Here is a 24,603-nt window from a genome sequence, read left to right on the forward strand (position 1 = left end):
AATTTAATAGCCAAACTGGATGCATATTGTCCTATTCGTCAACATTTTCCCTTCCGATCACAATACTTTTCTCACAGGGTACGGTCTTCCCTTCATCGGAAGGTACAATTCGAGGTGGTCCTCGGCACGCACAACGACCGTCTAATTTACACACACAAGTGTACCATCGAATCGCGAGCATATCCGCAAGGCCTCCTAGTTTTCAGTTTTCGATTATAACGCTGTACTGTGCTTGCCTGCCTGCCTTCCTGTCTGCGGGTGCGACTTCAGCCTGCCCAAAAAAGGGCCAAAGTACAGCCAGCATAGTGAGTGTTGCGTTCAAAGCCAAACATAAAAAGGGGCAGATGCAACGCTCCCAAACATTACAACGTTGCCGCTGTTCACGGGGATTTATGTTGACCGGTAAAGCAGTACATTTCCCCACCCTGTCACACTCGTGTGTTATACAGTGGAAAGTAAGAAATGCAGCATGCGCTCTGTTTCTTTCCCTCGAACATCCTTTCGGGCGACCCTCCTGCAGTTTACACGAGCAGGCAGGCGATCAGCATCGAACCATATTCTCTTTTGCAATTCCAAAGACGCTCTTCCCTGTTCTGTCTGTCAGCTATGTTCAGTCCAGAAGAATTTTTGGGCAATCGGTTTAATCGCCTGCGTAACGCCCGCTTGCAAGCACGTGGTCTTCCGCTGACGAGTGGCATCGCATTAAGGGTTGTACTTACATCCAGGGGTCCTCTTGGTGTGCTTGGACAGGATATGCATTCCCGAACATAAAACATTGCTTACAAGCAATAAATCTATAAAATAAATAAAATAATAAATCTACGATAAATGTACCCAAACGGAATTCAATTAATGCTACGATGTTCCTCAATGTTACTAATTCCTAAATCCTTTGAGCAACGATCAGCACAAATTTCCACAATTGTTACTTTTTCATTTGTAAAAATCGAACATGATCATTATGATTATCCCGACATTTGGCCATCGTTGCAGTACCGTGTGAGTGGAAAAGTGTTTGTTAAGATCAATCGCTTCAGAATTATTTCGAAAATGGATAATTATAACGTTTCAAAGATGACCACCCACCCTTCGCACTGCCGAACTTACTATTCAGCTATGTATAAATATAAATCATGAATGACTCCTGTATTCCAAGATCTCCGAAATTATAGTGCATCAAAAAAGAAGGAAAACAACTAGTGTGCAAGTCATGATCGTGCCAAGATATATCGTGTACAAGAGGTACAATATAGTACTCCTCGGCCATCTCAAGATGATCGCGGTGAACTGATACTTTGTCTTCCAGTAAAGCCTTATCACGTATAGAATCGCTACCAAGCAGTTAGTTGGACTTTTTTGCACTGATCATCAGACCAATGCTTATTATCTCACGTTTCCGTCGGGTTTATGCTTCACACAACATTGCTTTTCTATCACAAATTGTATAATATGTCAGACTGACTGACAGACGTACTAATTCCGCTGCGTTCTTCCGCAGCTCATTCCGACGTATGATTTCGCAGGCAGTTCTGGAGCTCTTAGCATTTCTGGAAGGTCTACTGCAAATGTGTCTATTTAGCCGATGTATCATAATGGCATGGACCCACACTGGGCTCATGGTAAAGAATTCTCCTTCCAGTCCACCACATTAGCTGACTTGTTAAATTTGAGTTGGTGACTTCTTTCAATAATAGAGGAGCTCCTGTTATATTATCGAAGTCTACTGGGTCGTAGTGGATTTTTAAGTTATTTAGCATTTGGAAAGTTTATTTGGTTTGAAAGAGTTGTAATCACCGCATTTTAAAGTTCAATTATAAAATACCAATTCTTAAATTAAAGCGGCTCAAATGTCTGTTCCACTAGAGACAATACAGTCATCCTCATTGGTTGTGGTTATTTCAATTGGATTTCTCGATGGTTGGTACCTCAATGGGTTGCAAAAAATAGCATGCGTAATAGGTCAAATTGATTGAAAATGTATGTTGCAATGCATGCAAAATGTTGGGAATGCAACCCAACTATTGATTTACTAACCCAACTAAAATAAACGCAACCAGTGGGGGATGACCGTAAATGAATCAAGTAAAGCGTGGCTCAGTCACCAGTGCCACGCCCCTTGTCCTGACCCCTTTAATATACACATTCCACTGTGTATTTTTTTGTATTCATGATCATGTTCGATTTTTACAAATGAAAAAGTAACAATTGTGGACATTTGTACTGATCGTTGCTCAAAGGATATAGGATTTAGTAACTAATTTTAGTAGTAACTAAGATTTAGTAATTAATTGAATTCCGTTTGAATTGAATTCCATCAAGAGGACACCCTGGATGTAAGTACAACCCTTAATGCGATGCCACTCGTCAGCGGAAGACCACGTGCTTGCAAGCGGGCGTTACGCAGGCGATTAAACCGATTGCCCAAAAATTCTTCTGGACTGAACATAGCTGACAGACAGAACAGGGAAGAGCGTCTTTGGAATTGCAAAAGAGAATATGGTTCGATGCTGATCGCCTGCCTGCTCGTGTAAACTGCAGGAGGGTCGCCCGAAAGGATGTTCGAGGGAAAGAAACAGAGCGCATGCTGCATTTCTTACTTTCCACTGTATAACACACGAGTGTGACAGGGTGGGGAAATGTACTGCTTTACCGGTCAACATAAATCCCCGTGAACAGCGGCAACGTTGTAATGTTTGGGAGCGTTGCATCTGCCCCTTTTTATGTTTGGCTTTGAACGCAACACTCACTATGCTGGCTGTACTTTGGCCCTTTTTTGGGCAGGCTGAAGTCGCACCCGCAGACAGGAAGGCAGGCAGGCAAGCACAGTACAGCGTTATAATCGAAAACTGAAAACTAGGAGGCCTTGCGGATATGCTCGCGATTCGATGGTACACTTGTGTGTGTAAATTAGACGGTCGTTGTGCGTGCCGAGGACCACCTCGAATTGTACCTTCCGATGAAGGGAAGACCGTACCCTGTGAGAAAAGTATTGTGATCGGAAGGGAAAATGTTGACGAATAGGACAATATGCATCCAGTTTGGCTATTAAATTTCATGGAAGATTGTATTCACACCAACGCGAACTACAAAAAAGGCAAAACAAATTCGCAGGAACTATCTATATTTGATTTAAAACATATTTTCTCGTATTATCATTATACAGATAAACACATATTGCCTTGCATTTTGCTCAACGGACGACGAGAACGTACATGTACTCGTTGTGCTCATGGGGGACTCTGGGACGGTACAGTACGCACATGCCCATTCCTTCCTTTTTTGTTTAAAGAAATCCAGCTTCTCTTTCACTCCAGTTTGCAGCGTAAGGGGACGTTGAACAAATGTGACCACTGCCCTAAAATGCTGCTAGCCCAGGTACGACTAGGAGGGACCGCTCTTCCCGAATCGATGAAAAGGGAATGCTGTGTTTCAACTGCTCAATTCCCCACGACATCCATCCTTTTCCCGTGTTCGGGAACCGTAAGACCCCACCATAGAGATTGTTCTGGCGTTTATTGGAAAAAGAGGGTGTGCACCCTCACTATTAGTTTATTTATAACAAAAGTAGTAGCATTGCAAGCTAGCATGAGCATAACTGGGGTGCATCACAATATAAATTCGGTGCTTGTAAAACATGTATGCGCAGTGGGAAAGAGATAAAAGTATGATTTGTTCTTTTCTGTCATTTTCGTGACTGTGTTACTGAAGAAAACATACATAAAATGTAATAATCACGTAAAGGTGTGCGTGCAATCGTGCTTCAGGGTGAGTTGTATGCAAGTGTAGAATTTATTCGGTGTTTAGCATTCGAGGCGGGTGCGTGTGTGACCCCGTCATCTTTTTCATTTGAGACAAAGTGACACATCAAACGCAAAGTCCCTAGAATTGTTTGATATAAGTATAACAGGGTATCAGTACAGTGGTTAAATTCACTCAAAAACATAAAGTTTCTGGTTTGTTGTATGGGAAAGCGGTTTTTAAATCGAAAAATGGGCAACCGTGTTCTGTTCAAGTAATGGGGTGCATTCGCTGAAGTGCTAAAGTGCATTGTATAAACGCTTGTTTTGCTGGTGTGCGTACACACACAAAATGCAAAGCCTTTAGAAAGTGTAGCTGTCAATGAAAGAAGAAAACTTGGGTTCCGCTCTGGTCTAAACAGAGAGAAGGCCAAAACATTTTCTAAAGTTAAAGATCGTTGAATTACGGAACAAAGTGAAAAACATCAACAATTGCACATTTATGTAAATATCTTTCATATGATGTGCGGTGGGTGATTGCTGTTCCTCTGGCCAAGCTGTGCACCGAGCGCATTGTGGAAGAAATGTGTGGTGTCATTTGTTGCCAATGGGAGCAGAAAAAGTTGGGTGATTGTGACTCGTTAACCCGCTAGCGAGAGTGCACAAGATGACGAAAAAAGCTAAAATCAAGAAAGAATCAAAGGAGCAAAATATGGTGGACGCAGTTAGTAAAACCGAAAGTGAATCAGCTAAGGTACGAGCCATTCGGATATGTTTTGTACGGTAGTGTATTGTAGTATCTAGCTTCTAGCTCACCCATAACATTATATGATGGGCCAGACGTATAGAGCAGAGAAAAGCAGAATAGCGATGCTTTCTTTCCAGTGTTTCTCTAGTAGTTTTCTATTGTTCTTTTGGTATCAAAGGCAACGTTTACCATGACGTTTTCATGGCAACGGATATATGATAAGATTCAGGATCGAATGTCGTTTCGTTCATTTTCGTAACGGTTTCGCAAACAGAACTCCTGAACAGAGTACAGTCGCCATCCCATCTTTGATAAGTTTCGTTTCTTCAACAAGATTACGCCTTCTATAAATGATACCGATAAACTAATCTCCCAATTTGTTAAAACGTTCCGCTTTCGTGCTCTGTTGTATGAAACATAGGTAGAATTCCATCGAATATACATTAACTGTGGCGTTGACGTTTCCCAGCACAACGCCATACGCAATTTTGCATAACGCACACAGTGATTACTGTGGTTGCAGAAACGTGAAAATGAGTAGTTTTGTATTCTTCTTCCTCCTCCTTTCGCAAACAATGCTTGGAATGGATTCAAGAATGCAGAGTAGGTGATCTCTCGTTTCGGTATTCCAGTGGCTTTGTTCAACACATGTGCGCATGAATGACACGCACACTGTAACACGCTAATACTATCATCCTTACGATGAAAACAAACGTTTCTTCCTCTTTGCTCTTGTCTCGTTGCCCTAATCTCGTTGCCGCCGCGATAAGACTTGTTTATGTTTGATGATCTATTCTTCGTGGCTCCGTTTTGGGGCGTTGATTGTATTATTTTATGTATAAAAGAGTGATATATACGTCTTCCATGGTCGCCTTTTTAATGTCAACTAAACATTACAACCGTGAATCAGTAAAAAATATGCCTTTGTTATCCTTTGCAGTGATTTACGCTGGACTCCGTCCTAATTGCCGTATAATAAAGGAAAAATAATTAAACAAAATTTAAAAAACGAACTCGAGATTGCCGTAACGCGCTTAATCACGATTATGATGAGAATTTCCAAAGTACGACAGCGACGAAAAGTGTAGAAGGAAGCGATATGGATACAGGCCAGGGTGCATTAGCACCTGGGCAGGAAATACGAATCGTCAGTGCCTCAGTGGTGGCACATTTACAAGCCCAAGGATTACAGGTCCGTTACTGAACAAGGTCTTATTTCCTTCAATAACTCATTCATCACTTTTCACCATCTTCAGTTGACTTAATTTAGATTTATTATGGTGTGTTTGCTTCACGTGTGATGTTGATCATTGCGTTTTCTCGAGTGTAAACATTGATTTTCAGTTCGATCACATATCGCTAACAACTTCACCAACCTATCTTCAACTAGAACAACTAATGCAGAAGAGGATTATTTACTGGTTTCCTATGGCACTTTGTGTATTTCGTGTTTTTGTTTTTATTTTGTTCGCTAACATATGCCAATTTTTGAAGGGCTTTCATATCTTTTGTTTTGCGCACTGACAATTTTTTTATTGGGCGAAATTTCTTTCAATTGTTCATCTGCAAATTTCGATTTTCGTTACCATCGCACATTTACTCATCCGCTAACCATAACCCACTCCTGTCGAATTGTGGGTTCATTTGGTATGGTTTATGATTTTTTTTATGTTTGTAATAATTAAATAGCTATACATATTGGATGCAATTTATGTTCTAAATTATAAATAAAATTTAAAAAAACAAAAACTATCATAAAGTTATTATAACCCTACTATTTTTAACATCAAAGGGCAATGAACTCAATGCAGCAATTATGGCTGCATCGCAGCCCCAAAGTGCTGCACAGCATCAAGTTCAACAACAACTTCAAGCTCAACATCAGCAGCAGCAGCAACAACAACAGCAGCAGCAACAACAGCAGCATCAGGCACAACAGCATCAACAGACAGCGGCACAGCAACAGGCAGCTGCACAGCAGCAGCATGCTGCAGCACAGCAGCAAGCAGCAGCACAACAGCAAGCAGCAGCACAACAGCAAGCTCAGCAACAAGCAGCAGCTGTCGCGCAGCAACATCAACAGGTTCATGCTGCTGCACAATTACAGGCACAGATACAACAAGTTTCTGCGCAGACACAACCTCAGGTATGACTTTTACAATTCAAATTGGGTGTGAATTAAAACGAGTTTAACTCATATGTATTCTTCTGCGTTTGAACAGGTTATCACTTTACAACAGCTGCAAAATTTTCTCCCTCAACATCAACTGAATACTCTCACTACAGCCGATGGCACACCAGTGCAGATGGCTGCTACGGCAGCAACGGGTACAGCTGGAGCGACACCGGTCGCTACACCGGTTAAAACGTTCGTTACCTCTTCGCCACAGATGACAGGACATCCGCAAATTGTCAGTTTGCAGAGCCTACCGCAACAGTTCTTGCAAGGAGGTAGTCAGCTGATACAAAACCAGAACGGGCTTTTTCAAATGATTCAACCTGTGCAAACGATCAGCCTCGATGGGCAGGAAGCGCTGTATGTACCGGCCGGGTTTCATGCACAACAAGCGCAGCAGCAACAACAACAACAGCAACAGCAACAACAGCAGCAACAACAGCAGCAACAGCAGCAACAGCAAATGTTAGCCGGCGCTCAGGCAGTACAGATTAACGGTCAGCCGGCATATATAACCCCGTCTGGACAAATTATTCGCGCACCAAACGGTGTTGTGCCAGGAAACTTCCTTCAGAGTATGTCTCAGGCAGTGCAATTACCGAACGGTAAGTTTTAAGAATTGACAATAACATAATATGGGTGTCGTAAATAGGTGGTGTGGTTAGTTTGGATATAGAGATACAACAGCGTTGTTCATAGCAGCTTTTGATTGTCCGTTACCCCATTAAAAAGCACATTCAGTACAATGCGAAAGATTTTTACAAATAACAAAGTATTTCACGCATTTTTATTCCACTGCACATTTTGCACATATTGTAATCTTCTGAAGTGTTGCTATTTGTATAACTAAAAATTAGTGTGCCATCGAAGCCATCGAAATCATTAAATAAAGTATGTGGAAATTCTCTATATATAAAATCAAGTTATGTAAATACGTTCATCTATGTACATATGTTCATCTAAGCATACCACATCTCATACCTTACCCTGTCAACCACATTTGGCTTCAAATTTGCTTTATTTTCATCTAGCTGGTCAGGCTACGCTAACCATTCCGGGCACTAATATAACCATACCCTTGGGAATGTCCAATGCCCCTAATATACTACATCAAGTACCGCAACAACAACAACAGCATCAGGTCCAACAACAAGTCCAACAACAACAAGTCCAACAACAGCAGCAACAACAACAGCAGCAACAACAACAACAACAGCAACAGCAACAGCAGCAGCAGCAGCAGCAGCAGCAGCAGCAGCAGCAGCAGCAGCAGCAGCAGCAGCAGCAGCAGCAACAGCAGCAGCAGCAGCAGCAGCAGCAGCAGCAGCAGCAACAGCAGCAACAACAACAACAGCAAACTCACCAACAGACACAACAACAGTCACATCAAACAGTCCAGCAACAAATCGCACAAAATCAACAACAAATAGTAACGCCACAACAGGCAGTCATTGCGCAGCAGCAGCAGCAAACAGCGTCTGCAGCTAATCAGCAAATGCAGCAGCTTCAGCAAGCAACATTCACAATACCAGGCACTAATATTCAGGTGCCAGCGTCCACAATGGCTGCTCTAAATCAACTCCCGGGGAATATAACTACAATTAAGTTAGAAGGAGGTAAATTTCCAGGCTGTCGTAAATCTACCGGAAAAAATTGAATCGCGTTCAGAGTTTAATTATTTTGCCTTTATTTGATATCGCTTGAAAAAATGTGGTTTTGGGATTGGGGTTGTACTAACAGTTGTGTAGAGTGTAAGATAATACTATACCAGAGTATGAAAATGGTCAGACTGGTTAATTTATTTTACATTATTTCATTCTAGGCCAAAACGTACAAGTTCGACCAGCTGGTGCCACACTTCCTCAAGTAGTACAATTTCCAATGCAACAAACTATCCCAGTACAGATGCCAATATCCACAGCGAACGGCCAGACCGTGTACCAAACGGTTCACGTTCCTGTGCAAACATTCGGCTCTTTGGTACAGCCACAGATGCAGGTGATACCGCAGATACCGCAAATGGCCAACATCATCACCCCGAGTGGGCAAATTCAACAAATTCAACTAACATCATTGAATCCGTTGGCTGGCCTGCAAACAGCTTCGATGCATCCCAACATTATCCTTCAGCAGCCACAGGCGGCCACTCAACAAATCCAGAACGGTCCAAACGGTCCGGTGGTTGTGAGCACGGCACAAGCGGCTGCAGGACAGGATCCTGGTGGTAACCATTCCCAGCAGCAACAGCAACAAGCTCAGCAACAACAAGCACAGCAGCATGTAGTGTCCCAGCAAATGGTGGCGGCGGCTGCAGCAGCAACGTCGGGAAGCACTCACCATACATCAGGCGGACAGCAAACGCAACAACAGCAGCAACAAATAATCGGTGGATTGTCGCAACCGATAACGATCACCCCTGCACCTGGTGGTTCCCAGCTCGGTCAGCCGATTACGCTACAGCAGTTGCGCCAGCATATGCCGGGTCTTGCAGGATTGCAGGCGATTCCCGTGCAAAACATACCCGGTATTGGAAACGTTCAAGTTATACCGACAAATTTCATGCAACCGGTTCAACCGCAAACAGCAGCGTCGCAGCCTCAGTTGAACCCGGTCACTCAAGTAGGGCAGCATACACAACTACAGCAACAGCTAAGCCTGCAACATCAGCAGCAGCAACGTGCTATAGTCGCAGCCCTCCAGCAGGCAACGGCGCGTCCACCATCAAGTACAAAGCAGGATCAAAACGAACCCGTTAAGAGCTTTGTAAAGCAGGAACCCATGTCTACACAGTCGGCGACTACGAGTACTGGGGCGGCTTTAGCCTCCGGTGCTCTCTTCACGTCGGCTGCTGGAGCTCCTGCCCAGATAGTGGAAGTTCACAGTGGTGTCAGCTTGGGAACATTGGGAGTATCTAACAATACTACTGCCGTCGCCACTTCGACCACGACGACTACAACATCCTCCAATAGTGCAAAGCGAGATTCTGTAGTCGGATCTCCTAATCAAACCACCGGTAATGTTAACAATAGTGTCGGTACCAGTGTTGTTACAGAAGTAGCAGGTAAACCAGGAGGAGCAAAAGCAGGACTGGTAGCGGTGACAGGAGTACATACGTCCGTAGGTATTGAAGCTGGTGCGGATGCTGAAGAAATGGGAGAAATAGTATCACCCGTTGGCACAACGTTAATCTCGTCGGAGAAGCGACGGCGACATACGCTACCGAAGCTAGGCTCAGCCACTCACACTATGAATGGAACAATACGGCAACGCGTTCGCCGAGTGGCTTGTACATGTCCCAACTGTGAAGTAAAGATAAGTGGTCCTCCAGATCGCAAGAAGCAGCATATATGCCATGTTAGCGGTTGCAATAAGGTATACGGAAAAACGTCTCACCTGCGAGCTCATCTACGGTGGCATACGGGTAAGTTGTGTTGTTCAACATACAGTTTGCAACTTATACCCACTAATACCACCGTTTTAAATTATTGCAGGAGAACGGCCCTTCATATGTAGTTGGGGCACTTGCGGAAAACGATTTACGCGTTCGGATGAACTGCAGCGACATCGAAGGACACATACGGGTGAGAAGAGGTTTGAATGCAATGAGTGTAACAAGAAGTTCATGCGAAGTGATCACCTCTCGAAGCATATACGAACCCACAGCAAACTAAAACGCGATCATGTAAGTTACAATTTAGATTGCTCCTTTTTACAATAGGTAGAACTTCATTTATTGTTCTTCGCAATATCATATTTTGTTTAAATATTATTGTTTCGTTTTCAAATTTTTAGATAGAACTGAGTTTTGGTAGACAATTTTATTTTATTGTGATACATTGTTATTATTCTTTTGTAAGCTTAATGTGTCGGTGTGGGAAGTCGGAAATATTTCGATTTACTTGCGTATGGATAATATCGCTATTGTTCGTTTTTGCTAATGTTAATGTGCACATAGTAGAGAAATTAGTAGATTAAATATCAGAAAGCATTAGTTGCAGTGCTTTAGAGCTGTTAGGTTTTGTTTTCAATGCGAACTTTATTATTTTCCGAACGTGAAAGGAAAGTAAAATGATTACGCCGCAGTGTATAACGCTGAAGATTTTTTTGTTACTTGGTATGTTGTGTTATGCTAGGGAATGATCAACAAAGCAAACCAGACAAAACCTGTCAATTTCCAGACCAGACTAGTCAATTTCAAACCAGACAAAAGGATTCGATGTGATTAAGATTCGAATTGAATACGGGTGTAGCATCAGCTTTTCATCTTTCTTTCGTTATACCTATCGCTTATACTGCATCGCGTACTGTAAAGTAGAATATATAGTAGTTATTTACTGTTCCTTTTTATTTTCTTGTACTCCATTTCCGCTACTCTTAACGCGCTTAATCATACTATCCCTTCTGCCGTAACGGTGGACGTTGCTGGATGGGCGCGTATTTTGTGTTGGGTTGCTTATGTTTTTGCACGATGTATGATTTCAACGTGGGGCTCGGATGCATTAGGGTTCGGATGGTTTCGATAAATCTGGCGATGAGCTTGACTACGAGGAGGAAGAAATTCATGAAATTGACGACACTGACTACAAAATGGATGATGATGACGATCTGGACCAGGAAAGACAATCACATAACTCTTCCTCGGCTGCCTATGACGCTGACCCCAAGGTAAACAAAAAACAAAGCAGCCTGGTATTGATAATGTTATCTAATGAGCAGTGCAATCGAAACCATCAACTACACCACTCACTGTTTCTATAGAAAGAGTGCCATTATTTGAAAAAGTAGTAAAATGTAGCTAACATAAGTGTTTGTATGGTATTATATTGTCAAGCAGAATTTGTTTATTGAGAGAATCACTAATGTACATGCTAGAAAAATCAACATTGCGCTGCAAAACATTTCATAACCATTTTGTTTTTCATTTACAGGATGACATGGGATCTAACCACTCTGGATCGTCCGATAGCAATGATAGTTCTGATCAGAAAATGATGATTACCGTTGGTGCCGACGAGGCGGAACAAGCGTATGATTCGAATTAGTGTGTTTGTACAATAATTGTATTTGGTATAGGTCGAATTTAAGCGCATGTCGCGGTGTTATACCATGACGTTTTTCTGTTGTTGCTCTTCAATTTTTGAGGGTTTAGTCTGCCATCTCCGACATTGTTCGAATTGGATTTAAAACGTTCGGCGCCGCATCCAAATTTGGTTTGATGCTGTTGGGTAAATCGCATTGAACGATTTTGACACGGCGTTGAAAGGGTTAACTAAACCATCGGACTACGACACCCAATTAGAATAAAAAGAGTCTTAACCCGTTTTAGCTGTAAACTGATGGAATAGGTATAGAATTTTACGGTCGAGAGAGAAGCACTGTAATACATCGCTATACAAATTGTAGTTGCTTACAAAGTCTACTCATGCAGGGTTTAGATGAATCGAATCTGAATCCCCACATTGATGATGGGTCGATTGACTTATAATAAGTCTAGGAAATCAAGCGTTAAAATTCGGCCATGAAATAGTAGATCGCTAAATCAAATAATAGTTTGCAACTTTACTGTATGTATGTATCGTTTAAAGTAATGGCCTAATCTCGGCCTACTGAATACAATCCATACTACAAGATATAACAAATAATTGGTATGTCGGAACGTAGAACTGCAGATCGTTGTAATAGTACAATGGTTGAGGACACAGTTTACCTTCCACCAGAAAAGGGGCATGTCAGCAACTGTTTCTGCGCGCGATGAAAATAAGTTCATTGGCTTGATCAAGAGTCGATTGTAAGTTCCATGCGTTCAGCTATTGCGAGTGAGCTATAACAGAAACAGAAATGTCTCTATGCACCATTACCGGTAAAATAACAAGACGCGATTCTTCGCATTTTATTGTACAACGAAATCATTCATTACTTCATATGCAAAATGGTGTAGCATTTCACGAATCACTAAATAGGCGCAAACAGTTGTTGTAAGATGGTACGCGTGGCTCCTGCATGCAGAAAGTCTACTTTGAGAGTAAAAAATAAAAAACGCTTTTTATTTTTTAACGATTCATCAACTCATTAGATAGGCGATATTTGGTAACATTTTGTGTAATTTTGCTTTGGGCAACGTTTTTGTTCACTTCTAGACAAAAACTAGAAACCGACTTTCCTTTAAAAAAAACATGGATACGATACTCATGGAAGTATTTCCTTGAATTTTGTTCGTTTTTTTCAGCGGGGTGTGTTTTTCCTGCGGGATAAAGCTTTTATTTTCGTTGTGGAACCAATCCTATAACAGATCAGGGTATTGTTGGATCAGGCAAAATGTCATTAATATTTTAATTACTTCACGCATCGAAAACCACTCACCGTGCTTCCTCTAAATCCTCTGATTCAATAGAATTATGGTACTTTTTAGTAATTTATTGCTGTAAATGTTTAACAGTGTCAACATTAATATGGCTTAATTATCGCTGTAAATGTAGGAAGTCACGTCCATCAGTTTTATTTTTGTTTGCCAGAACAATGATGCTGTAAATGAAACGCGTAGATTGTTTTTTTGTTTTCGACGTTGGGTTTTCGCAATGAATGAAAATTATCTGACTTGTAAATATAATCAAAACTATAGCGCGGCCAATATTGTAGGAAGAATATGTTAAGGTTAAGATAGTGTAAAACTGTGTATCGTGCAACGCGAAATATTGAATAAAACTCACCGTAATTTCAGGTGTGTGCATTCGTTGTCTGTTTTTTTCAGTTGTGTACTACTCGAAATTTAAGCCGGGCATGAAGTGTACCTGTGAGGATATTCACGATACGATGCTGCAGATTGCATTCTCGCCTATCACAAAACATTTCAAGCAAATTGAACCCGTCTCTACTAGTCCGGTTGGTACGATGATCGGGTCGACTGCGATGGATGCGTTGCCGGATTACAGCTATGCGCCTCAGGAATATATCACACTGATTGCTGCTGGAGGAGAAGGGTCAATCTTTGGATTCTAACCAGCAACAAACGTTCAAGCTACTGCGAGCACCGTTGGAATCCTAGGCGCCAATAGAAACTGGTTGCAACCCCGAATTATTTACCGCCATACGCCAAAAGCGTAATTTAATATCTTGTTGGAAGGCTAAATGGCCCAATTTCAATTCAACATTTGGTACATTGTTCGCAATGTATTTCGGCCCGTGTAGAGGCGGCCTAAGTCAAGAACCGCGTATTTGTATATGCATCTTGATTTTTCGAATTGTGATTTGACGTTTCTTCTCTTTGGCAGCCTGTTGGATGACAAATTCTAGATCACTCGTAAAAGTTGTTGTCGTTTACAAGAAGTCCCAGGACGCCGTCTACAAATGGTCGGATAGGTTGCGATGCCGGGCCTTAATTAATCGGCTTTGCTGCACGTACATCAGAAATCAAGAAGTTAGTAGAAGCAATCTCGTACGGCTAAGCACATAGGAACTTTCAACAAGGTAAACTTAGATCGGTATGGTTATACTTATAGTTTGCTGATGTTCTGTATACAATTAAGAATTACAGCACACAAAAACTACACTAGGTGCGTACATTAGAAGGTTTGAGGGAGTGACCGAATAAACTAGGATCTTCGGATATCGTGGTCGCTGCAGTCTTATGTGCTGTCTTTATGCCTTAACGCTGAGTTGCTGACGACCAAAACAATTTCCAAAATGAACGGTATAAGCATAAAACCTATAATATCTTCTTCACAACAAACTACTGGTGATTGCAATAACAACTATGTGGATGATGTTTCAGATGAAGTAGTCAAAGAGGAATACTCAATATCGGAAGAAACTGCTGTAACAGGAGTAAGTATCGATGCGGAAGCAAAGGAGAAGGAAGATCAAGCAACATCAAGCACTGACAGCAAGGACACAGGAGCATGGCGCCATAGAGGTCGCCGAAAACCATGTACATGTTACTACTGTGAAGTAGATACGGGTGAAGATCGGAAGAATCAACACATATGCCATGTTAGCGACTGCGGTAAGGTGTTCCGAAAACCGTCTCTTCTGCGAGATCACATTCGGTTGCACATGGGTAAGTTAAGGGGTTATGTGCGTTTGGTAGTATACAGTTTACAACTGTTTTGAATCATGAAGAACGGTTCAGCTAACCTCGTACAGCTTAATCCAATGAAAAACGAATGTATTTTTTTTTTTGCAGGAGAACGACCCTATACGTGTACCTGGGCCAATTGTGGAAAACGATTTGCGCGTAGTGATGAACTACGGCGGCATCGGCAGTTGCATACTGGCGAGAAACGACATCAATGCAATCAATGCGAAAAAAAGTTCGCACGAAGCGACCACCTCCAGAAGCATATGAAAGGCATGCACAACAAAGAAAAATGCGATAAAGTAAGTTGCAATTCTAATATCGTTATACTTTATTAAAGGTTTCCTTTACATTTGGTTGATTGCTCATCACCATCAGTTGTGGCATTGGGTTGTTTCATCGTGAATAAGATTTTTTTATTAATCTTTTGCTGCGTTTATATTTTTTATTTCAAATTAAGTATTCAAAAGGTCCAATATGTTTTAAATATGCAGCTTATTTTTCTTTCCTTTACAGAACGAATCAGAAGCGAACCACTCGGTAACATCGGATAGTAATAAATAAAATAGCAAACAATAAATCAAGTAAAGGTTGCAGTCGAATTACAAATCAGTGCAAGCAAAGACTAAATCGTAAAGTCCACATTATTTTGCAATAGTTGACACTTTTAGGAGAAACAGAATAATGGTAATGAATGGGCATTTTTGTAGCTGATGAGTGTGTACGAGATCACATTCCACCAAAACTATCAATTTTGTTGCTGAAACAAATGATGCTCAATTTGCACACATTGCGAAATAATATAACAAATGTTGAATTGAAATTGGGCCATTTAGCCTTTCAGCAAGATATTAAATTACGCTTTTGGCGTATTGCGGCAACTAATTCGGGATCGCAACCAGTTGCTATTGACGCGTAGGATTCCAATGGTGCTCGCAGTAGCTTTAAGGTTTGTTGCAGGTTAGATCCCAAAGATTGGCCCATCTCTTCCAACACGCTGCCGAAGTACTCTAGTGATGCAAAATAATCATGTTAACGACAGTCAATCCACTACCGAATAGGACAGGTATGAAAAATCTTACCAATATCAGTAGCCAACTGTTTCGCCCCGGATGCACTCAGGGAGCAGATGTTCTCAATCTGTTCAACGTACAACGCTTCGGATTCTTCCACAACAAGAGCGAGGAATACATCGGCACAGGGTCGGTTCGAAGCGTACCTGTGATCGGCCACTTCTAGCACAGCTTTTAGTACTCCAGCCGGTGACAATAGCAGCGGTTCGAGGTGTTGCGGAAGCGTGAGTAAATATTGGCTAATCAGTGTGATATATTCCTGCGGCGCATAGCTGTAATCCGGCAACGCATCCATCGCAGTCGACCCGATCATCGTGCCAACCGGACTATTAGAGACGGGTTCAATTTGCTTAAAATGTTTTGTGATGGGCGAGAATGCAATCTGCAGCATCGTATCGTGAATATCCTCACAGGTACGCTTCATGCGAGGATGTAATTCGGTGAAAAACTCACGATTAGGTTCAGCAGATGCCTGGAATGTTGTAACTAGCTTACGCATTTCGTTAGTTTCACCTTTTGTCTGCAAGCGATACTCAAAGCGGGCACGTGTCGGGTGTACACTTATCTGGGATTGCTTTGTTTGGACGTTTTCAATGAATGTTTGTTCAAGTTCATGTACGGCTTGTCGGAACGTCCCAAGGTATTGTAACAAAACCACACTTAGCTGCAAGAGGTTCCAATCCGTTTGACTCGGTTGACTGGCTGCAAGCTGCTTCTGTACCTTGTTGTATTGATCTAAATAGGATAGGAGGTAATTCTGCAGAACGCTTCCAGTAGACAGCAGAGCGCAGTTTTGTGTGATGTCTTGGCAGCGGGCCATTGCTTCCGTGGCCCAACGTACGATCTTAGCGTTAGCACTTTCCAGGTTGTGCACGCTGTCTGTAGGAGCAGTGCCAACTACCGTTAAGCTTTGCAAAGCCGCCTCCAGTTGGGTGTTTTCCAGTGTCGGATATTCCTTCATGAATATGCCAAAGTACACAAACAGGGAACTGGCCAGACGATCGAGGATGATCTCGTCCTCACATCGAATATCATGCTGTGGTCCACCGCGTACCCATCCTTCGATCAACGCGCCCATCGAAACGTTCACTTTGGAAAATTGTGTCAACGTCCAGAACTTATCATTGGCCCGCTTGAGTGCACTTCGGACGATACTCTCACGCGTCGGTTCGAGGTTTTCCAAAGCTTCCGCTACCGCCAACACACAGTCGTTAGCATCACCGAAACACTGGCAGCACCAGCGCAAATGATTCTTTACAAGCTCCAGTAAATTGTCATAAAATTCCTTCAATACGTCTGATCCTCCGCTTTCGCTGCCCTCGATCGCACTAGCCCATTGTTCCTGCACGAAGGTTTTCAGCACGGTTCGGTAATACTGTTTCAACTGTGCTAACCGATCGATTCCTTCGAAAATGCCAACATAACGGCGACAGGCTGCAATATCCATCGAACGTAGTGCTACCACAACTGAGGGACTTACGAGTGCTTCAAGACGGTTCTTAAAATACTCGACTTGGTTCTCTCGTTCCGCATGGCCATGCAGGGCTATCTGTGCAGCAAGTGATTTCTGTAACGATAGCAGCTTTCCACTGGACGCCTCGATGTCGGACTTTTCCAGCAAATCTTCCAGCTCGCCCGCCAACTTTCCCCATCCATCCGCCTCCTGCAGACATTGTTTTGAGCTTTGGAGCCGCTGTTTGATACTGTCTAACCGTTCAAGACTAACCATACAGTCACCGGTTTCGGTCTGCAGATGAGCAATATCGCGCTGCACCTGATTCATGCGCTGTTTCAGCAAGCCCGACTCAATCTGGAGCATGCTTGCATCGCTAATCACCTTTGGGATGTTCTTCAACACTTGACCACCCGTTTGTTCGAGAGCAACATTAATTTGCTGAACGTACAGTTGCATCTTGGAGACGAGCGACGAAACGAATGCTTCCTTACCGGTGGACCCAGTGGCTGTCCTTTGCGATCGATCGTACGATGTATTGATCCAACTGCTGACATCGAAATCCTCACCAGAAAACGCACTTATATCCTGTTGATTAAGAACGGTACGAATGATCTCGACGAAAGCACTTCCTTAGCATACCGCAAAAACTTACCATTGTTTTGTACTCAAAACTGTTGCTGTATTTATTATTCTTAATACTGCTGAATTTACTTCGTAGAGTGAAACCGGCAAAGCTTTGATTTAAGCCCCAGTGAGTGTGATTAAACCAATTTACTGTTCTTTTACTTTCATGCACCCCACGGCAGTACCAAAACACGACGAATCAAAACAAATACGTCTAGGCGTATACGTGGAAAACGTCTCATTCACACGCGCGCATGCAAGTGCATTCGATTGTACGCTGTTAGCACATCGGGTTGAGTACTTCAGTTGATATCGAACACCTGATTGGCCACATTTTGATGAGAAAGATGAAGTTCTGCAATTATTTGAAAACTTTTGTAAATGTGTAAATTATGTGTGAAAACACGCTTTCTTAAATCATCTAACACGTAGCTGTCCCTACTATCAGGAACAAGCTGTTACAATTTTCTTTCACTCCTTCATTAAGTTTGATTAACATTAAATTAGCCTGAACATAATTTGAATTGTTTCAAGTCACTTGTTTATTCGAGTGTGGCTTGTTTTGTATATGTGTTACGTTAACTGTTTGTAGATTGCAGGATACCCCATCAGTTCATACAAGCGCATAAGGATAGTTGTAGCTGTAAGCTGTGCAGAAAATACAATTGGTTGAGTATCATCCTATGCAGAATTGCGACGCCAGTACCTACCTAGGCTAGGATATGCGTAAGTAGTGTAGGGAGCCAATACATTGCTGTACGGAGAAATGTAGGGGTATGGGTAGGGGTAAGCTGCGTAACCCAACGGAGCTGCGGCGATAAGCTGTGCCTTGGGATCCGGCTTTGGTTCCGGGGCTGGTGCTGGTGCTGCCAGGGTGCACACTACCAAAGCCAAAATAACAGCAATCTGCAATGGAACATCAAACAAAATCGTTGTTTTGTGTCACAGTTTATTCTAACACCGACAACCCTAAGGGTGACACTTACCATAAATTTAAGAGCCATTATTGTTCAGAGAATGCAACTCGAGACACTGCAACTCAGTCGTTTTCACGTTCCAGAGCGTAATGACGTGGAATTCGGTAGTTCATAGTTCTTTTATACGGTATACGTTTACTATCCAGTTCTATTTGATTCCGTCCGTCGCTCTAGGGAAGCGATATGTGGATCACCCATTCCTGTCACGTACTGTACGTACGGGGTACGTAAACTTTTAGCGAAATATGATCATCGCTGACACTCCCGATTGCCGATGCAATAGTGATCGGAACGAAATGTGCCATTGATTCCTAACGGCCAGTAGCTTTTGGATGCTCAACATTGAAAAAAAAATGATGTCAGTTTTTTGGTAGTGTCCATGAATCGTGATTCAAACTCAACGGCGCAAGGGAATCGTGTTTGGGATTCGTGCAAAGTGCGATCCAGTATATGGGACACAAGCGGTGCAAATTGGAAGAGGTTTCACTTTTGTTTAATCAAGAAACATCCACGTAATTAAGAAAGCGTTGCATAATCCAAAATAGAATTCAAGAGCTTTTTGTTTCTTTGGATATGCAGCAGCTACAATGCCGGGTAACAGTGTAATACTTGTAAGGTACGAATGTTAGACGATGTGAACCTGAGAGCTTGTGACTAAAGCAGCTTGTGCCATATCCGCCATGTGCCAACCACCATCAGCACGCATGTGCACGTATCGATGCACATATTAGGAGACTTTATACAGCGAAGGTTGTACGTGTTTTTGGTAGAACGACCTTGAGCATTGTTGAATAATTTGAAATAGTTCGGAAGAGTATTGATAAAAGTTAGCTGTGTATGGGTCTTGAAATCTTGAATTGTTTTTAATTTTCGATCAAGTGTTAGATCATAGGGTGTCAAATAAATGCGTTGTTAATATTTTATATTCACATCACGCATCCAAATAAGAAATAGCGTTATAATGATATGAACAATAATCCTTTGATTCGTTAAATTATAAAAATTAGAAAACAATGAAAACTCTCAGTTTTCGGGAACGTATCGGGATGGTTTGTACCAATAACAATTGAACCAATAATCAGACGATTACATAAAACGCATTTCTTTATAAATTAAGGGATGCACTGCTGGTCGTACATTTTTTCATGTCTTCTTTTTGAAATAATATGCAAAGGAATTAAATTGCATGTTGTAAATTACATGTTTGTAATTCAACATTAAATAACGTTTTGTTTGAAGACAGTACAGCGCTATCTATGTGTCAGTACAGCAGTAACGCATAGCGCTGATGCGGACAGTAGCTAAACTACAATGGGTAATTTGTAATGCACAGTGGCAATCCAGCTGCAACGGTAAACTCATATCAATGTGATATTGTAAACAGAGTTTTATCAAGAGCTTATTTATGGATGTACAGTTTTAAAACAGAGCAGTTGACAGAGAATAACTTTACAAATAATCTTGAACAGTAGTCCTCAATCATTTGCAGGCATCCACAAAAGATATCTACGAATGATTTTATTGAAAACAGTTGGTCAATAAAAACAGGAATTTCCATATCATTTGTGCAATCAGCCAATATAACGACGTAAAATACACTACTTATCACATTTAGTTTCAAATTACGTGGGTTCCGGCTTTATCGCAGGGCGATGAACTATGGGCTTGTCAGTTGGCAATCATGGCCAAAACTGTGAACTATGGGACATAGATGCGGTAGACACACACCACCAGTAAATATGCCACAAACACACACTACTAGCATTTCTCCTGGAGCTCGGACGTGTTTCGTGCGCGCTCCAGACAAGCTCTTTTCGCGTGAGTTTTGTGACTGTGAATTCATCCAAAACAGGTTGATCTTTGATCGGAGTGAAATGTAAATTCGCGTAAAAGCCTTATCTTTGCAAAAGTGCTGCGCTGGAAGTGTTATTTTGCATTACATTTGTTGGCTAAATTTGTGTTCGTTTGGTGTGGTTTGGAAGGGAGAGATCGTTCCCTTTTACTCGATCAACGCACGAAGTGTAACTGTGGTGTTTGATTGCACAGACGAATTAATGTAAAATCATTAATCGGCGCCATATTATCACGCGTGCGGCTACGCTTGCTGGGTATTAACGGTACGGTGGCATTCTTCTGAAAGCCCCAGTATCAGCATTGGCGATCGCGTTCCAGACGGCGTCGCGTGGCAACGCAGGATGAGATTCTGTGTGGTTTCGAACGTATCGCAATCGTGTATCGCGGCGAAAGTTGAACCCATTTGCGTACTGAATATTGCCGGATTAAGCACCAAGGGGGTACCAATTTGCTGTGCTACCACATTAAACGGATACAAACAAATATTCCTGATGTTTGATCCTCCTGCGGAAAGGCTTTGCTGTGTTTTTAGGAATCCGATGTGTTCATAGTGTGTGTGTGCGATCTCGAAAAGTATTTTCTTGTGCGCACCCGCGCGCATGAGTGTGTATGTGTGTGTATACGTGGTGATTATTTTGTGGTTCCTATTTGAGACTTGGGAGGTCAAGACCAATTTGATTCCGACCGGAGAAGAACGAAACGGAACTGCAATCAGATTAGATGTATCGCTATTTTTTAGGGATGTAGATTAAAGGTGTTTACATCAAGATTTAACATCAAATTATGTATACTTTATCGCAGCATTAACATAACAGAAAAGTAGGGTACGGCGATTGGAAGCGATGCATAGTGATTTCAAACGATACCGGAATCAGATTCTTTCGCGGATCTGCTACGATTTCTTTTGTTGCTAATTAATATACCTTTTTAGGCGTTCGGGTGGCATTGTGTACAGTAAATGAACGAAGGAAATTTTAACCCATCAAAGTACGGTGCAGTAGGCGCATACGGGGTTCGTCGGATGATGCATTACTAGTTCTGTTGGAGTGTTGAAAAATTGTTTCATCCTAAAGCGTGAAAAGTGTTCCAACTTGTGTGCATTGAAGTCGTGTGCAGTAGTGAAGCTCGTGTGCTGCAAAACACAAATCTAGTGCAGCCGAAGAAAGTTCGAAGGTTGCGGAAGATCTTCTTGTCTGATTGCAAAGTGTCGCATCAGAGTGCTGATTACATTACTGTTTGCAGTTACTGGTAAACCGCAACTCTGGATTACGGATACGGAGACGATATAAAAGGTAAGCTGATAGGAAGGGATCAAAGTACGAAAAATAACTACTGAGATAGTTGGAGGCTGATCAACAATTAAATGTAAAATTAAATCAACTATGGTAAAACTATAGATTAAATGGTTGCAAAAGCAGAACACGTTTTCCATGTGTTCCTTTAACCATCGTACGCTATGGAGGATACATAATGTTACCTACATCCCATACCAGCAAATGCCTCAGAAACGTGATCCAATATTCCCTTGTGGTTCGCTTACGCATTCGCTTTATACGTAAATACGCAACGTCGCGAATCTTGACTCAAAAAGCGTTATGTTTTTTACTCGAACCCACTCTGAGGTCCAACTGGTACTTTTCGAGGGCTGCCTGGTATTTGTACATAAATTTTTGCCTTCCACTTTCTATAGCATCGGAAACTTGGAGAAGTGTACGCATTTTTCGTATATAAACCCAGCGCGCCTTCGGGTTTGGACCGGCTGTGGTGAATTCTACTCTGCCTATCTATTCATCTCCTTCTCGCTTTCGCCTTCTTTTCTCAAAAATTCTGAACGCTGTTTTCGTTTTATTGAAGTTAAGAAAACTCGTTCCTTCATCGTCCCTGCGCGTTTGCTTACGTATTTCTTGGCGTAAGCAGCGTAAAGGACGGCATCGGTTCGGTCGAAGCAACGCCGAAGGATGATGGGTACCAAAAATGAAGTAAAAACGTTGGTTGAAAACAACAAGAATCTCAACACGTATTGCTACGACTCGAGACATTTTTCGCTCTCTCTCTCTCTTTCTCTTTCTCTATATCGTGATATCCCATCCATTGTGTCTCTCTCTCTCTCTTTCGCTCCTTTTGGTGTTGCTGACTCAGAAGAAAATGTTGAGTAACCATTCTGAACCTTGCCGGTTCCAAAGCAGCACCAAAACGAAGAAGGCCAAAAAATAAACACAACTTTCGGAAGGAAGGAAGAGCGGTGGACCGTTTTATGGATCGCGGTTTTAGGTTTGTTGGTGTGCGCTGGTTTCTGTTATTCTTTTATTTACACCACCAGAGCCCCAACCAAAAGCCAACACTCCTTCCCAAGACGTCAAAAAATGGCCCGTTCTGTTCGGTGTTATAACAGCACTGGAGCTGCTGGATCGAGGTTCTCGAGGCAAATCGTCATCCCCGTTCACGAATGTGCGTTTGGCGCCGAATGTGTGTACCTTCGCTTTGTGTTGGTTTTACGCAAACTCGTTCTTCCACTTCCTTGGCGTTTCTGTCGTTTCCTTACGCGCTTATGTCACCTTGATTTTCGGCAGCGGCCGCTTGCGTCTGGAATCTGCGAGAATGCCCGTTGTTTTCTTCTCCAGTTTTTTTCCTTTTTCTTCTGTTCTTCGTTCCCTCTTCATCTTCCCTTTGGAGTGGAGTAGGTGATTCGGTTGATTGCGTTCGATACGGCGACTCTTGGATGTTACGAAAGAAACCTGTTTGTTGTTGTTCAATTCACTATAGGTATGTGGAAAATAATGGTTTAAAAGGGATTGATTTTGCTAACTTCTTGAAATGCGCAACAACCTCTCTGTTTGCCATCTTGGTTATTGTCTTAAGGTGTTATAAGTGAACTGGAAATAATTAGACAACGTTTAATGTGTGTTTGCTGCTGTCATTTACATTTAAATCGTCCGTTCGTTCTTGTTCTTGTTAAATGTAAACTTCATGCTTTCGCTCTTATCTAGCGCAAATATTGTACGAAAAACATCTGCGCTGGTGTAAGCGACGAACCTCCGTTTTTTAAGATAGCGTCATTTTACATCGGCTTAACTATCATTTACAAGGTCCATCGCTTGCTCTGTTATTGTAAAGGAATTGGAGGTAATTTTCTTTATTCGTAAAAACACTAAACTTCGTCAAATTTTCCATCTGTGTGGGTTAAACATAGCTGTGCTATCGGACTTAGGACGCCCAACCGTTTCGTTAAGCGACCAAAAGTGTGCCCAAGACGCTTATCGCTCATCGTTCAACGCGGTGGTTAATGTAGAGTCGAAAGGAAGCTTCCTGTATTTTGGAAATAAAATAGAGATAAATCATTGAAAAACTACGGCAACTTAGCTGTTAAGATAAAGGTATGGTAGGCTGGCAAATGTGGCCATACACTTCTCATGTGAATGAGATTCGTAAAATTTGTACCAGTTGATTCGTTCACTCATCTATAATATGTGTTGAAGGTCGTGATGGGTAACTAATGTGTAATTGAATCGCAATTGTGCCTTTTGTGTGTTTTTATTTGATAAGCCTGCCTATACATAGTTTTCAAGTAAGCAGCAGTGTGAATGAAAACGATAAAAATAATTATTGTAATAGAACGGATGTGAGTGAGATGATCTGGAAAAGTATGTTGATCAGTTTGATCCAGCTTGTGGTGACACTTGCAATTCTTTACCACGGCATTATGTGGTGTTTGCTTTATCTATAATAGTGTATCGTTTAATAATTTTAATAGACAAGCGATAAGTGCACTTTAACTCCACCGATGCAACTATGCGTTTCTAGGAACTATGAGAAACCGCAAACGGTGGCCAAAACGAGAACACAATTTAAAGGTACTGAGTCTTTAGACTATTATGGTTCATTTTTAT

The 24,603-nt window shown here is 42.0% G+C and overlaps 4 protein-coding genes across 4 annotated transcripts in view; 2 read left to right on the top strand and 2 right to left on the bottom strand.

Annotated features, from left to right (window-relative positions):
* The window catches only part of LOC128710465 (60S ribosomal protein L19), a 77,549-nt gene extending 70,973 nt beyond the window's left edge, over window positions 1-6,576 (bottom strand). The window contains exon 1 of the mRNA XM_053805519.1: window positions 6,571-6,576. Within this exon, the coding sequence (XP_053661494.1) occupies window positions 6,571-6,574 (4 nt within the window). The 5' untranslated portion in view covers window positions 6,575-6,576. The remainder of the gene's footprint in view (window positions 1-6,570) is intronic.
* On the top strand, window positions 5,585-11,703 carry LOC128710456 (transcription factor Sp4-like). Its single transcript, XM_053805510.1, has 9 exons — window positions 5,585-5,677; window positions 6,278-6,631; window positions 6,708-7,266; window positions 7,693-8,008; window positions 8,108-8,277; window positions 8,484-10,082; window positions 10,153-10,343; window positions 11,165-11,326; window positions 11,590-11,703. Exons 1-9 carry the CDS (start codon window positions 5,585-5,587, stop codon window positions 11,701-11,703), a joined length of 3,558 nt encoding a protein of 1,185 aa, XP_053661485.1.
* Window positions 11,704-14,341: 2,638 nt separating this feature from the next.
* LOC128718097 (specificity protein transcription factor 2-like) lies at window positions 14,342-15,296 on the top strand. The gene is made up of 3 exons (XM_053811770.1): window positions 14,342-14,714; window positions 14,841-15,034; window positions 15,249-15,296. Exons 1-3 carry the CDS (start codon window positions 14,342-14,344, stop codon window positions 15,294-15,296), a joined length of 615 nt encoding a protein of 204 aa, XP_053667745.1.
* A 276-nt stretch (window positions 15,297-15,572) lies between these two features.
* On the bottom strand, window positions 15,573-18,889 carry LOC128718098 (conserved oligomeric Golgi complex subunit 7). The gene is made up of 5 exons (XM_053811771.1): window positions 18,872-18,889; window positions 18,596-18,791; window positions 18,505-18,533; window positions 15,815-17,846; window positions 15,573-15,742 (listed from the first exon to the last, which is right to left on the bottom strand). The coding sequence occupies exons 1-5, from the start codon at window positions 18,887-18,889 to the stop codon at window positions 15,573-15,575; spliced, it is 2,445 nt and encodes an 814-aa protein (XP_053667746.1).
* Between the last annotated feature and the right edge of the window lie 5,714 nt (window positions 18,890-24,603).

Source organism: Anopheles marshallii, chromosome 2 (assembly GCF_943734725.1).
Source record: "Anopheles marshallii chromosome 2, idAnoMarsDA_429_01, whole genome shotgun sequence".
Lineage (NCBI taxonomy): Eukaryota > Metazoa > Arthropoda > Insecta > Diptera > Culicidae > Anopheles > Anopheles marshallii.

Coding starts and splice junctions, on each gene's coding strand:
- LOC128718097 (XM_053811770.1), top strand. CDS start 14,342: ATGAACGGTATAAGCATAAAACCTATAATATCTTCTTCACAACAAACT. Junction 14,715..14,840: donor TCACATTCGGTTGCACATGG/GTAAGTTAAGGG, acceptor TTTTTTTTGCAG/GAGAACGACCCTATACGTGT. Junction 15,035..15,248: donor ACAAAGAAAAATGCGATAAA/GTAAGTTGCAAT, acceptor TTTCCTTTACAG/AACGAATCAGAAGCGAACCA.
- LOC128710456 (XM_053805510.1), top strand. CDS start 5,585: ATGGATACAGGCCAGGGTGCATTAGCACCTGGGCAGGAAATACGAATC. Junction 5,678..6,277: donor TACAAGCCCAAGGATTACAG/GTCCGTTACTGA, acceptor TTAACATCAAAG/GGCAATGAACTCAATGCAGC. Junction 8,278..8,483: donor TACAATTAAGTTAGAAGGAG/GTAAATTTCCAG, acceptor ATTTCATTCTAG/GCCAAAACGTACAAGTTCGA.
- LOC128718098 (XM_053811771.1), bottom strand. Junction 18,534..18,595: donor TTACGCATATCCTAGCCTAG/GTAGGTACTGGC, acceptor TTTTCTGCACAG/CTTACAGCTACAACTATCCT. Junction 15,743..15,814: donor ACAGTTGGCTACTGATATTG/GTAAGATTTTTC, acceptor TTGCATCACTAG/AGTACTTCGGCAGCGTGTTG.